This window comes from Aspergillus candidus, assembly GCF_002847045.1.
Source record: "Aspergillus candidus strain CBS 102.13 unplaced genomic scaffold BDW47scaffold_27, whole genome shotgun sequence".
NCBI classification, from domain to species: Eukaryota; Fungi; Ascomycota; class Eurotiomycetes; order Eurotiales; family Aspergillaceae; genus Aspergillus; species Aspergillus candidus.
This window is the reverse complement of record NW_020194032.1, coordinates 258,408-271,336: the sequence shown is the minus strand read 5'-3', so window position 1 is coordinate 271,336 and position 12,929 is coordinate 258,408. Positions and strand designations below refer to the sequence as shown.

The 12,929-nt window shown below is 52.3% G+C and overlaps 6 protein-coding genes across 6 annotated transcripts; 4 read left to right on the top strand and 2 right to left on the bottom strand.

Annotated features, from left to right (window-relative positions):
- Positions 1-178: 178 nt before the first annotated feature.
- Positions 179-611, top strand: BDW47DRAFT_126370 (uncharacterized protein; the record flags this gene model as incomplete). The annotated part of the gene is made up of 2 exons (XM_024816544.1): positions 179-522; positions 581-611. 2 exons carry the CDS (start codon positions 179-181, stop codon positions 609-611), a joined length of 375 nt encoding a protein of 124 aa, XP_024671457.1.
- A 1,797-nt stretch (positions 612-2,408) lies between these two features.
- BDW47DRAFT_107052 (J domain-containing protein) lies at positions 2,409-5,356 on the top strand. Its single transcript, XM_024812911.1, has 5 exons — positions 2,409-2,845; positions 2,903-2,987; positions 3,045-3,271; positions 3,338-4,934; positions 4,993-5,356. Exons 1-5 carry the CDS (start codon positions 2,816-2,818, stop codon positions 5,148-5,150), a joined length of 2,097 nt encoding a protein of 698 aa, XP_024671456.1. The 5' UTR covers positions 2,409-2,815; the 3' UTR covers positions 5,151-5,356.
- BDW47DRAFT_38117 (uncharacterized protein) lies at positions 5,217-5,623 on the bottom strand. The gene has a single exon (XM_024818867.1). The coding sequence runs from the start codon at positions 5,496-5,498 to the stop codon at positions 5,283-5,285; it is 216 nt and encodes a 71-aa protein (XP_024671455.1). The 5' UTR covers positions 5,499-5,623; the 3' UTR covers positions 5,217-5,282.
- A 2,308-nt stretch (positions 5,624-7,931) lies between these two features.
- BDW47DRAFT_38082 (cytochrome P450) lies at positions 7,932-10,014 on the top strand. The gene is made up of 3 exons (XM_024818866.1): positions 7,932-8,439; positions 8,502-9,074; positions 9,155-10,014. Exons 1-3 carry the CDS (start codon positions 7,981-7,983, stop codon positions 9,905-9,907), a joined length of 1,785 nt encoding a protein of 594 aa, XP_024671454.1. The 5' UTR covers positions 7,932-7,980; the 3' UTR covers positions 9,908-10,014.
- Positions 10,015-10,355: 341 nt separating this feature from the next.
- On the bottom strand, positions 10,356-11,763 carry BDW47DRAFT_38068 (Zn(II)2Cys6 transcription factor domain-containing protein). Its single transcript, XM_024818865.1, has 3 exons — positions 11,434-11,763; positions 11,249-11,346; positions 10,356-11,182 (listed from the first exon to the last, which is right to left on the bottom strand). The coding sequence occupies exons 1-3, from the start codon at positions 11,644-11,646 to the stop codon at positions 10,450-10,452; spliced, it is 1,044 nt and encodes a 347-aa protein (XP_024671453.1). The 5' UTR covers positions 11,647-11,763; the 3' UTR covers positions 10,356-10,449.
- Positions 11,764-12,226: 463 nt separating this feature from the next.
- On the top strand, positions 12,227-12,659 carry BDW47DRAFT_38066 (uncharacterized protein). The gene has a single exon (XM_024818864.1). The coding sequence runs from the start codon at positions 12,365-12,367 to the stop codon at positions 12,626-12,628; it is 264 nt and encodes an 87-aa protein (XP_024671452.1). The 5' UTR covers positions 12,227-12,364; the 3' UTR covers positions 12,629-12,659.
- The last annotated feature ends 270 nt before the right edge of the window (positions 12,660-12,929 follow it).

Genomic DNA, 12,929 nt, shown 5'->3' with positions numbered 1-12,929 from the left:
CCCCGGGATGATGGTCACTCCCTTCATTATTTGTCCTCCGCCGTGATCTCCCTCGGCACGTTTGGTTTTTGAAATATTTGTTTACGATCCTTCTTCCCCGACTTTCAATTGTCAGATCGGATATCAGACAATAGAGAGAACCAACAGAAAATAAGAAAAAGAAAGAGATCCCTAGAGAATGGGACAGAGGCATAACAGACGTCGCACACGCCCACGATCTCGAAATCGCAATGTCCAATTGACTCCCGCCGATCCATCAACCACCGTCGACCGCTTTGTTCCCACCGAGTCCAGCACTATAGCCACCAATGTCGCCATTGATCAACTGAGCTCCATGCCGGATGTCCTCGCCCCCACCTGGCATCAGGGGCATCCGGCGTGGTCGAGGCGTGAACGGAATGTGCGGCTAGAAGCGGGCCTGGAGGCACAGCAGTGTCGACTGTTTGGGGGTGTACCGGGAGACGACGTCGGTCTTTGTTACCGCATGCTCGAATATTTTGGTGGTCTCGATTATATTAATTCGTGAGTATCTCCGTCTCCTATATCGCATCTATATGGACAACACTCTAACGATAACCAGCTACCAATCCATGGATTACTCGCCCGGATGAGTTATCAGCAGTGCTAACTCGCTGCTTTCGGTTGATGCTCATTCCAAACAAAATTATATTTAAAACGAGGGAAAGGGAGAAAATACACACTCGAAAAAAAAGGCTACTCCGCAACCTATCCGTCGGCCCCAGTCCTATTTATGGCGGAAGTCAAACCCGCCCAGAGGACAATAACCACTCTGCAACGGAAAAAAAAAAACAACAGATATCACACCCCACGCTCGAAGAGGCGGGAGCATCAAATTTCAGCGGATCCCCGAGCCGTCGACTTGAAGCAATGAAGATGTCTCCGTGACATCGGATTGGTCCTATAGACTTGGCCGCGGAAGTTCTGGTACGGAGACGACTCTGCACGCGAATGGTGTCGAGATCACCGTCATGACCTGACCATGTCTGCTTTGTGTGTGGGTTGAGTTCGCGCCTCGCCTGCTGGCGCTTGAAATCCCTGCCACAACGGGCTGGCCGGGTATTGGCCCTGCGTCTCCATTATGAGCGGTGCATGAGGCGTCTCTGTCTTTGCACTCTTTCGATGGGTTATCGTGCCATCTTTGAAAACGCGCAGGGATGGAAGACAGGGCGCGCAGTTGATATGTCTTTTCCTCCGTGCTGCCTTGGGGGGAAAAGATCATAGGGTATCAAAAGCAATTAGATTTGTTTATTAGCCGGTCATGATAACTAGATATATGCCTGTACACCCAGAACGGGTGAGCGAAATCTTGTATGAATAATGACAAAAGTTTCAATTTTTTATCTATTTATTTATCATTTCCATAATTGTTTGTAGTCGGTGGTGACAGTAAATCCGGTATAGCGTGCTTAAACAGGGAAAGCATGTCATTGAGCTTAGCATCATGGTCTGTTGTCTAATTGTTGGGTAGTGTTCTTATTGGCCTTGAGATGGATAGTTTTTATTATTACTTTCCCACTCTTTAATACCTTACTGAGTCGAATCGACTTGAGAGATTGTTACTATTGGACTAATATACTTATATTTTGTATACTTTGTATACTTTCCCACATTCTTTACTATAAATTAGAGTCTAGATGATTTTATATTACTACGTGAATTAGCCACAGTCTCATACATTCTTTTCTCTTCTAGTTACAACCAGAACCCAAGGGCACCCAAACCCAAAGCACAAGGCAAGGGAGCATATTCCACTAGGTATGTTAGCGTCCATATAAAAATGAAGCTGGGGAAGCGGGGAGACATGGCTGGAATATACCCAGGGGCGCGCGTGACATCTTGCTTTTCTCGCTTGCGATATGAGCCAGCTGGGATACAATCCGCCTTATGTTGATCGACAGTAGCTATCTAACGAAGTGCTGCATAACATGAGTAGCACCTGGGACAGTGATGCTGGGGATTCATACCGCTATTTATCTAGTAGGAGCATTATGTACCCTGCTACCCTGACCCCTTACTCTGCTTAACGGGTACCTAGTCTGCTTGGATTGAAGGATTGTACATGGATGCTGCCTTCACTACCTAGGTCGGTAGGTATATAATCTTTGAACAAATAAAGAGATATTAAATCGAAGATCTTTAGATATATCTTTAGCTTGATATATAACCTCTATTAATCTCGTATACATACCAAGTATATAAAAGTGCCTAATAACTATAACCCACCCAAAGAACCCTAGACTAGATTAGGCATAGTCAGTTAACATATTCAAGGCAGTAAAGCCACACCCACTCCATCATCTCTGAAGGGATAAATACACTGCCTGTAGCCAGTAGTGGAGCCAGAAGTTTTAAAAAGGAAGAAAAGAGCCTTGCGGTTGCGTAGGTGGCCTGAAAGGGCGGGCGTCTGACCTCAGCATCCCAAACGGGAAGGCGGTGAAGTCCAAGAGGACCCGTAAAGGACACGGTCGATCACAAGAGTTCCCAAGGCCGATGCGGCGATAACTCTCGGACGTGATGTTTGTTCACTTGTCACTCTCTCTTCCTCCCGCCTTTGATATTAGAAACCGACTTTCCCCTCAAGGAACTTGACTGACTCCAAGAGGACATGCTTCTGGGGACCCTGACCTAATCTGTTCCTGTTCCTACTTCCTTTGTACCGTGATCCTCCCTGTCCGGTCAGGAACTAAACTCGTCTTGTTACACATTGTTGTGCCGAACAGGTCCTGGTTCCTTGTTCGCCATCACTTCTGCCCATCACGGGCGACCGTGTCTTTTTGCTTGAACACATTGCATCATGTCGACGGACTACAACTATGATGAGAAGGTGCCTACCCAGATCCCTCGTCATGTCGTCTACGAGCACATACTGACGGTTCTCTAGGGGCAATTCTTCCCGTTCTTCGTCCTGACCATCGCCGGTCTGGTCACGTTCCCTTTAACATACAATCTTCTGAAGCCGAGCAAGGGTTCGTACCAGTTTTGTCTTCACTCTATCACCTTCCGCTAACGTTGATCTCGCGCAGAGCTCGAAAACACCGCGCCCCGAATAAAGTCAGATTTCACGCCCGAGCATGGCGATCTTATCGACACGCAGAAGCGGAAACGCCTGCGCAAGGAGCGCCGCATAAAGCGCATTGTTACCGTGATTCTGGGCTATGCCACCATTGCGTGGATGATCTATCTCATTGTTGTCACTGCCCGGACGGTGGACAAAGTCTGGGATCCATATGACATCTTGGGTATTTCGCGGGTACGTACTTTCCTGTTCGGCATCACATCCTTCTCGATGAACATACACTGACGTGCCCTCCCACAGAGCGCCGATGAAAAAGCCATCTCCAGGCATTACAAGCGTCTCTCGCTCATCTTCCATCCTGACAAGATTAGACCGGACCCTGCCAAGAATGAGACGCTTGAGACGCTGAATGATCGATTCGTGGAACTCACCAAGGCCTACAAAGCGCTGACGGATGAGGAGGTGCGCAATAATTACATCCAATTTGGCCATCCCGATGGCAAGCAGAGTTTCAGCATCGGAATCGCCCTGCCCAAGCTTATCGTCACCGAGGGGAACGGAAAGTATGTCTTGCTGGTTTACGGAGCTCTGCTGGGTGTGCTTTTGCCTTATATCGTCGGACGCTGGTGGTACGGCTCGCAGCGGTACACGAAGGAGCGTGTTCTCGTCGCCAGTGCTGGAAACATTTTCCGCGAGTACAAGGAGGACATCCTCGAGCCGGGCATCGTCAAGGCCCTGTCGTCGGGCGATGAGTTCAAGGAGATGCTTAAGGGCCCGCAAAGTGACGCTGGGTTAGCCAAGCTGGAACAGAAGGTGCTCGCTGAGGATAACAAGTTTCTCTCGGCTCAGGACCGCAAAGCCCTCAAAGAATTGGATGACTCCAGTCGGCGCAAGGCCCTGGCGTTGCTGTGGGCTTATCTGGGCCGCATTGATCTCGAAGATACTGTCTTGAACGGGGAGAAGTTCGAAGCTGCCCCCATTGCCCTGTCTCTCAACGATTCCTTCACGGCCATCTCGCTCGGGTTTGGCAACCTGCGCCCCATCCTGAGCGCTTTCCACACGTCGCAGGAGTTGATCCAAGCCGTGGCCCCCGGTTCGTCGCCGCTCCTGCAACTGCCCCACTTCACCGACGCTGTTGTCAAGTCCATCGAGGGCGCCGACGCTAAGAGCCATACCACCGTGCAAAGATATATGGACATGCCCGAGGACAAGCGGCGCAACCTCACGGTCGGGGCCGGTCTCCTGTCCGACAAGGAATACACGAGCGCCATCCAGGTGGCCAAGCAACTCCCGGTTCTCGACGTGTCCAAGGCCTTCTTCAAGGTCATGGGCGAAAAGGTCATCACCCCCAGCAGTCTAGTCCAACTGGTTGTCAAGGCGCGGTTCGTCCCGCCCGGTTACAGCAACGCCCCCGCCGTCAACCCCCTGGATCTGGAAGACATCGACCCGGATGAGGACGACATTGATGCGCTGATGGGCCGCAAGCCTGCCAAGAACAAGGCCACCAAGACCGCCGACGGCAAGAAGACTGATAAGAAGGCGGATGCCATCCAGCCCCCGCTTGCTCACGCCCCCTATCTGGCCCGCGACCACGCCCCGCGCTGGCACATCTTCCTGGCTGACGCCCGGCAAGGCAAGATGGCCGTGCCTCCGTTTACCTTCACTACGTTCGACAAGCCCCTGTTTGACGAGGCTGGCAAGCCCACCTTCAACGTCCAGACCCTCAAGATGCAGTTCCAGGCGCCTCCGCAGGTCGGGGACTTCCACTTCGTCCTGCATATGCTCTGTGACAGCTACCTCGGACTCGACACGAAGCTGGACATCACCCTGCACATCGACGACCCGGCCAAGGCCGCCGCCTTGGACGACGAGGACGATATTAGCGAGCCTGATGAAGGTATGTGTTTCCTTTCCAGCTGACTTAACCTAGCAAACGCTAACGTTGATGACTCCAGACTCCATCGCCGGCCAAATGCACGCGCTCAAGACGGGTCAAGCCCCCAAGAAGAAGCCGCGCAAGCCGTCGGACGACTCCAGCGAAGACGAAAGCGATACGGACGGCGACGCGGGAGACACCAGTGATACCAACACCGAGACTGACGTCGAGGACTAAAGCAATCTTAGAAAATCATTTATTTGAAAGGTACAACCGAAGAACAGGAAAAGAGGGGAAGCACCGTCCTGTACATTTATAAATTACCCCAAGCCAACCTATAATCTAGGAATGGATGAGCGAGTCAGCTAGCTAGCTTTTTATTTTTACTTTTTTTGATGGAAAATGACCGATTTGATTGCCTGTTCTTTCTCCCCCCCCCCCCCAATTTCCCTTCCGCTTTTCTTCCTCTCTTCCTTCTCTCCCTGGGTTTTCAGCATTATCTTCTTGGAACCGGCTCCCTGGACAAGGACGCAGAGTGGAAAGCCCGAGTGGTGCTAGGAGCACTGGGTCACCTACCTTACCCATGGTCGACAACCCTTTGCTTTCATAGGTACCGCCTTGATTGGTTTCTCTGGGTTTATTTGTTTGAACTTGAACTTGGATTTGATTTGTGTTAGATTATCATGCATTGAGACCAGGCGTTGAAGTTGACATGTTGAAGCATTCGTATTACTTGTTCAATCCTAAGTAGACCTGGTATGGTCTTCGACTTGACTAGGTGTTGCACCTCTATAGACAAAATCAAAATACAACGCCTAAGGCATGCGTGAGAAGTGGCCGTGTTTTCAAGGCGTCGAGTGTGTCACCTGACTGTGCCTGACGATTTTCGTTTCGGAATCTGCACGTCTGACTCTTCCCTCTTCTCCACATCTCCAAATCCTATCTTTCATGAAACCTGTCACTGATATCATGGGCTTCATCAATTTCGTTGAGTGCCCTCCACACGATGGAGGTGGAATCCTCTCCCAACCCAGCAGTGTCAAGAATTCGTCCCTATAATGGCCAACAAATTAGTTCCCATGTCATACCCCCCCGACTCACCATTCAAGAGACATCTATTAGTACCATACCCTAAGTGCGCAGGATTAAGTGACACACCAGGTCCCACCACTAGATGTACATCCATGCACAGGGGCAATCCAGTTCGGATAGACGTCAACGCATCTCACCCGGATGGGGAACCCGGACGGGAATCACCGGGAAACAATACCAAGCAGTGAACACCACGAGGTCCTAGCTGCTCGCCTAACAGCCCGTCTGACAGGGAAGTCGAAACCCGCGGATAGTTAATACACCGCAGTCTGACAGCGATTTCAGCCCGAGGCCCTAGTGGACAATGGCTTCCCTCACCCCCCCATCCCCCCACCCTCTATCGCTGCGGCTCGACTCCCGTCCAGTCGAGCTCGAGATACGCAGCTGGCCCGGAGCTTTGGGTCCACTGACTGCGACGGTACAGCGGGGCTGGGTCGCTAGGTCGAACGGGGCACGCGGATGCGGGCGAGGTTGGCGTTGGCGTGTGTCCACTTGCTGATCCCACGACGGATGTGGTCAACGGCTGATTTACAGAGGTGGTCTCGGACGGCATGGGGCAGGGTATGATTGTATGATTGTGTGAGACACCTTCCGTTTCCTTCTTACTCGCTGGGATATCTCTTTCCTTTTGAATTTTTCCTACTAATATTGGACTAATTTCAGGAGTGTAGCATGTATTGGCAGTCCCGGTTTTCCCAGGCTCGTTACTCTGTTTTCTGTTGTACAGTCACTGCCAACTGCCAGCTGCCGACGGCCGACGGTCACCCGCATCCATGGGGGTTTTCCGGTACTGGATACATCTCTCGCGCTCTAATGCGGTGGCATCCTCCCTGTCATCCAAGTAATGGGTACTATTCCACGCACAGACCGGAATGGTGGGAGGGCCGGAAGCTTGGAATGGGCCCACTGTTTGGGATAAGCAGACGTGTTATTTTCCTTTCCCTCCCGCTAAGGATCCCGTTCCTTACGCCCTCGTTCGACACTCACATGAGCATGAGCAGCTAGGTTAGTTGCAGATCCACGAATGGTGGTATATTAACTTATTAACGTCCTGCATTAGCTCTGTTGGCTTGCTTGGTACTCATAATGGCCGGCCTATCGCGAGTATTGCGCGGTGGCTCCCCACCATGAGTGCATATCCATCTTCACGTTCATCTTCACGTTCATAGTCATACCCTTGGCCAGTTAGTCTCGAGCCGGGATGTCCTCCGCGATGGTCTAGGACTGTCTCAGTCAGTCGCAGTCAGAGCGGCCTAAGCCCACCTGTCATGTTGTGTGGTCTGGGTCTATCCTTGATGCCGATCGGAGCCACAAAACGTCCGGAGCGGGTTGAGATTGCTCCGACCGGGCAACACTTAATATCTCTCATATTTCTCTCAAGAAGAACGGTTTCAAGGGATCAGTCAACTTGGATGATTCTCAGGATGCGAATTTCAGACACAAGTTCCCTTTCCACTATGGATCTAGTAGAGTCTGCCGTAGTGTACGCTGCTCAAGTTCCTTTAATCCACCCCCTGGCGGATGAACGTACTTGTGTTAGCTAGTCCCCCGATCGACAAGCATCGTCGCGACTCTAACTGTTTCAGGGAACACACCAAAGCCCCCTTGACTTTCGGGAGGATAGCTGTCGGACAAACTGCGCATGCGGGGAAAAGGATAGTTAGGAACTGGTCTATTGTATCGGTGGGTCAGCGGATGAAGTCTCCCCTACTAACCACATCCAAGCCAATTGGAAGTGAAACTATCCAATTAGTTAACATGCCCTTTTGACATCCGACAAACCGGTTCTTGGCTTATCTGAGGGAAGAGAGAGAGAGAAAAAAAAAATAGTAATCAATATTAAAATTAAAACTAAAATAGAAAGGAAAAAAAGAACCATATATCAACCCCGAGGACACGACTCGACATGCGCCGCCCCTGTCTTCTCTCTAATGTCCTCTAACCGGGTCCCAGGGCTGTCGTATAGCTTTGCACCATGGCATCATTACCAACCAGCGCCGTCCTAGGCGCCCTGTTGTCCCTAATCATCTACATCGCCTACAGAAAATGTCGACCTCACCCAATCCCGGGAATCCCATACAACGAGGACTCGGCCAACCGGCTCCTGGGCGACCTGCCCAGGGTGAAGCAATACGCGCGAGAAACCGGCGAAAAGCTAAGCTGGTTCGCGCTGGAGGCCCAAAAGATGGGCACCCCGATCTTCCAGGTGTTCATCAAGCCGCTGTCAAAGCCATGGGTCGTAGTCACGGATTCCCGCGAGAGCTACGACATCCTGCTGAGACGCACGAAAGAGTTCGATCGCAGCGACACGTTCGGAAATATTTTCCGCGGCTTGGTCCCTGATCATCATATCTCCATGAAGTCGACGAACCCCGAGTTCAAGGGCCATCGACGGCTGATCCAGGATCTGATGACGCCGCAGTTTTTGAACGAGGTGAGTTGGGAGAATTACGCTACCGCGTTAGAAACACCGCCCCCAAACTAACCCACCGGTAGGTCTCCGCCCCACGGCTATACGCATCGTTCTCGGCTCTCTTCGACCTGTGGACTGAAAAGGCGCGCCTGGCTCAAGGCCGCCCCTTTGTCGCAGGCGATGACTTCTTCGCCGCAGCGCTAGACGCAATCTGGGGCGTCACTTTCCCGCAAGATCTGAAAGACGGGATTATCCACGCCCGGCTCCAGCTCCTCCGTTCTCTGGAACGTCTCCCAACAGGCTCATTCACCGACAATGACGACGATGCTGTGCCGTTCCCGGAGCCGCCGATGCCGGCTGCGCAGGACGCCATCCTCACGCTCACGGACAGCCTGGAGAAAACGCTGATCGCGCCCATCCCGGCGCTGTCGTTCAAACTCCTCAGTATGACGAAGGCTATGCGCGACGCTAGAGCCGTCAAAGAGGAGATGATCGCGTCGGAACTCGCCCGCGGGAAAGCCCGACTCGTGGAGCAAGCCAACGGCGAGCAACCAGCCACCAGATGCGCCATGGACGACATCCTGCGCCGCGAGATCGCCGCCGCGCAGAAGCAGAACCGCGAACCTGATTACGACACCCGAACCATGTATGACGAGGTGAGACACTCCCCCCCCTACACTAGTCCTTTACCCCCCAAACCCAAAACCACATCCCATCAAACTAACGCAAGAAACAGCTCTTCGGCCTCCTCGTAGCCGGCCACGACACAACCTCCACAACAGCAACCTGGGGTCTAAAATTCCTCTCCGACCACCAAGAAGTGCAAACCAAGCTGCGCAGCGCCCTGCACGCCAACTTCTCCACCGCGCTGCGCGAAAACCGCCGCCCCACAGCAGACGAAATCGCCAAAACCCACATCCCCTACCTCGACGCCACGCAGGAAGAAATCATCCGCAAATCAAACACCGGCTCCGCCATCTCCCGCACAACCACGACAGACGTCGTCCTCCTCGGCCACCACATCCCCAAGGGCACAACCGTCTTCCTAATGGGCAACGGGCCCGATTTCCACGCTCCACCCGTAGGATCCATCGCCGAGCATGAGCGCAGCGAGAGCTGCCAGAAGGCGAAGGGGAGGGTCGGCGTGTGGGATCCGTCTGACTCGCACTTGTTCAAGCCCGAGCGGTGGCTGACTACTGACCCCGACACCGGGAAAGAAGTGTTCGATTCGACCGCGGGGCCGTTTTTGACGTTCGGGCTGGGCCCGCGGGGGTGTTTTGGGCGACGGATGGCGTACATGGAGCTGAAGATTGTGTTTGTGCTGTTGCTTTGGGACTTTGAGTTGCGGGTTCTGCCGGAGAAGGTGAATTCTTATGCGGCTGTTGACAAGTTGACGCATCAGCCGAGGCAGTGTTATCTGCGGTTGAGGAGTTTGCGTGAGGCGGCGTCTTCGACGACGACTACTAAAACGGCACCCGGGGACTGCTGATTGGGGGGTACGGCTTGTATATCTGTTGGGAGGATCTTTGATTGATTTACTTGGATTGTATGTAGATTTGCAGCTATGGATAGGAATATATGTATATATGTGACGCATCTGCGAGTATGACAGCATGATCAATACTACTGAATATTCTTGAAACAATCGTATGGTTTTATCTCGTATGGGGTGGTAAATTCAGGGCCAGAAGCGCCGCTGGAATGGATGGTAATTCATTGACAATGGTATGGTATAGAACCGGCGTATATATAATATAGATAGCAGATACCTGGTCAAAGAAAGTATGATTGTCCTGGATTGTTATAGAGGATGATGAGAGCATCATATATATGCTTATCATCATCCTTCGGTTGATGGGGAGGGGAGGGGAAAAGGCGACTTCGACAATGCAAGCGACATACAGCGCATGCGGAGGGACAAAAATACAACGAATGGAAAAGCTGTCAAGGCTTGGGTATGCAACCGAACACTGGAAGAATGGACTGGAAACGAATATGAATCGAGCGAATGTTAATCTGGAAGAGTCGTCGTCATCCACAAGGGTAGTTCCAGCCGGGTGCAACCGTCGGGTACATGGCTTGGTGGTCTGTCATTGGGAGTGCGTAGTCTGATAGCATGTCGACCGGCATACCAGGCGCGGTTGTTGCGGGATGGAACCCCGGTGCTGTGGGGGCACCGGGCAGCGCAAAACACGTCTTGGATGGTAATCCGTTACAGTGGTCATTTTCATAATAAGAGTAGTGATGGTTCGGGTTAGAGATTGGGCCCACGGATTGTGGCATTTTAGCTTCGCTTGTAGGGTGTGCTGGCTCAAGAGAGGGCCGCGACAGAGAGATGCCTTGGAAGCCGGGCTGCGCAAGGCTTTGATAATGCCCTGCGTGTCCGGTGGGGACTGGCGGGAACTCCCATTTCCAGGGACCTCCGGTCCGAGGGGAAAGGGTCACCGGGCTGCTGGTGCAAGGGGAAGGGTCTGGGGGCGTGGCAGGCTCTGGGGACGGATCCGATGCGGCACTAGAGTCTGTCGAGGTGGACAGCAAGCGCAAGAATTGAAGGTCTTCCGTATCTTCTTCTGCGTCCTCGTGGCTCTCCTCGGCTTGTTTAATCAGACCGAGACGGTCGAGGATCGCATGGGTTAGAGGATAGCCATCGGGTGATTCAACGAGAGGCTCCCCCGGGAATCCTTCTTGGTTGAGGCACAGTTTATAAAGCTTCTGCAAGGCCTTCACGACGAGCGAATGGTGCGACTCCAGCATCTCGACGAATCTGAATGAAATATGACCTATTAGCCCAGCCCTAACCTTATTTACCAGAGAAACGGAATCGACTCACCCTCGAGAGTACACTTTGGTCTGCGTGGCCTTCCTCTCCCGGAATAAACAAGGGTGGTTGTATGCCGAACAGCGATTGCATGGTTGTTTCCCATCACACTAACCAAGTATCAGCCGGCACGAGTCGTGCGAGACGATACACCATTGCATAAACATGAAGAAAAAAACAGCGTCGACTCAACCAACCTTGGTCTTTTTCACTCGACATCGGTCACAAGCCTTGAGGACATGCTTGCGCTTGACCCGAAAGACGCGCTGATCATGCTTGTCATCGATCAACCCCGCGCGGGATTCAAGTTGCGACAGGGATTGAACCGCGGACAGATCATAGATAGCATCTGGGAAGCCCGGGATGTACGACTTGGGGCGAAGCTTGGGTTGTCGGGACATTCTATCCATCACGACCAGAAGCAGTAACTTGTAGGGGATGAAAAAATAAGGTTGAAGCAGTCGTCTTGATCCCTAAGACCAGAGAGTGTTTGGGTAGATCCTGATAGACCGAGCGTGGGGTCACAGGGGAACAAGAACAAAGGAGGGGGAGGGGCAGACGCCAGTAAATAATGGTTGGAGAACTGCTAGCGGGGCACGGGTGTTGTCAAGAAAAGAAGAGGCTGAGTGAGGGTTCCCTCGCTCCATGCATCTTGATATCAGGTTTATCAGAGAACGGGCTGTCTCTGTCACCCCCAAGGGCCCCGCATGTACGCGCGACACTACTCTGCCCCCACCTCGACGGACACTTTATAGAGGCCGATTCGACAGTGACGTGTATTGTGATCCGTCACGATATCAATCGGTACGGTCGCTCGATATCCCTCAGACCTCGGTGGCTGTGGCAGCCTAGACGATACACCAGGGGCCCCGCAGTCGAACCAGATAGCTTGGCTCGAGGCTGTCAACACAGATGACCTGTTGGCCACGACTCGCCAGTAGTTAGTTCTGCCCGTAGACGGTCCGAGCCGTCAGAGCAAAAAAAAGCGTCATAGCATGATCCATCGGCACTAGCATAACCCGGCCCTGGTCATTTGGGCCGCAAAGTGCAAAATAGGTAAGCATATGAGGGTTACTCCCGGGGGTGCCATGGTCAGGGAAAGCAGATGTCGCCTGGTGCCAGGGCTGCATGCCTGCCTCAAAGCGAGATTGCACCTGTGGAGTCGAAATTTTCTTTTTCCATTTTCTCTCATTCTTATTATTGTCATTGTTATTGACCTACCATCGTCAGAGAGAAAGGATCATCCAGGTTCGAGAGCATGTGCTGCAAAATCCAAGGTTGTTCAACAGGCTGCCCCTTGGGCGCCTATCGGTTGATCCCACAATTATCATTGGCGCACGAGTGACCAACATCGGTACAACTTGGACCACCATCTGCAGTAGAGGAGCGTGAGTCCCTTCTTGGATCCACCGTGCGCCAAGGCAGAAAACCGAGGCAGGTCCAATGTCATCTTCTCATTTGCGCTTTTTTCCTATGTCCGCCTTACTTAATAGCGATGCGCAGTTTTGTTGATTGGAGGGTTTCGGAGAGCTGGACAAAAGAAATTCTCCTCGAAGAGAGCTTTGATAATCACCGCGGCAAGATCGGATCGACTGCGAGATTCTGAAGAGTTTCTTCATCATGCTCCTTTTTTTTTTTTTTTTTTTCCTTTTTCTATTTCCCCCCGCTCTTTGGACTGTCGAACGTCAGGATG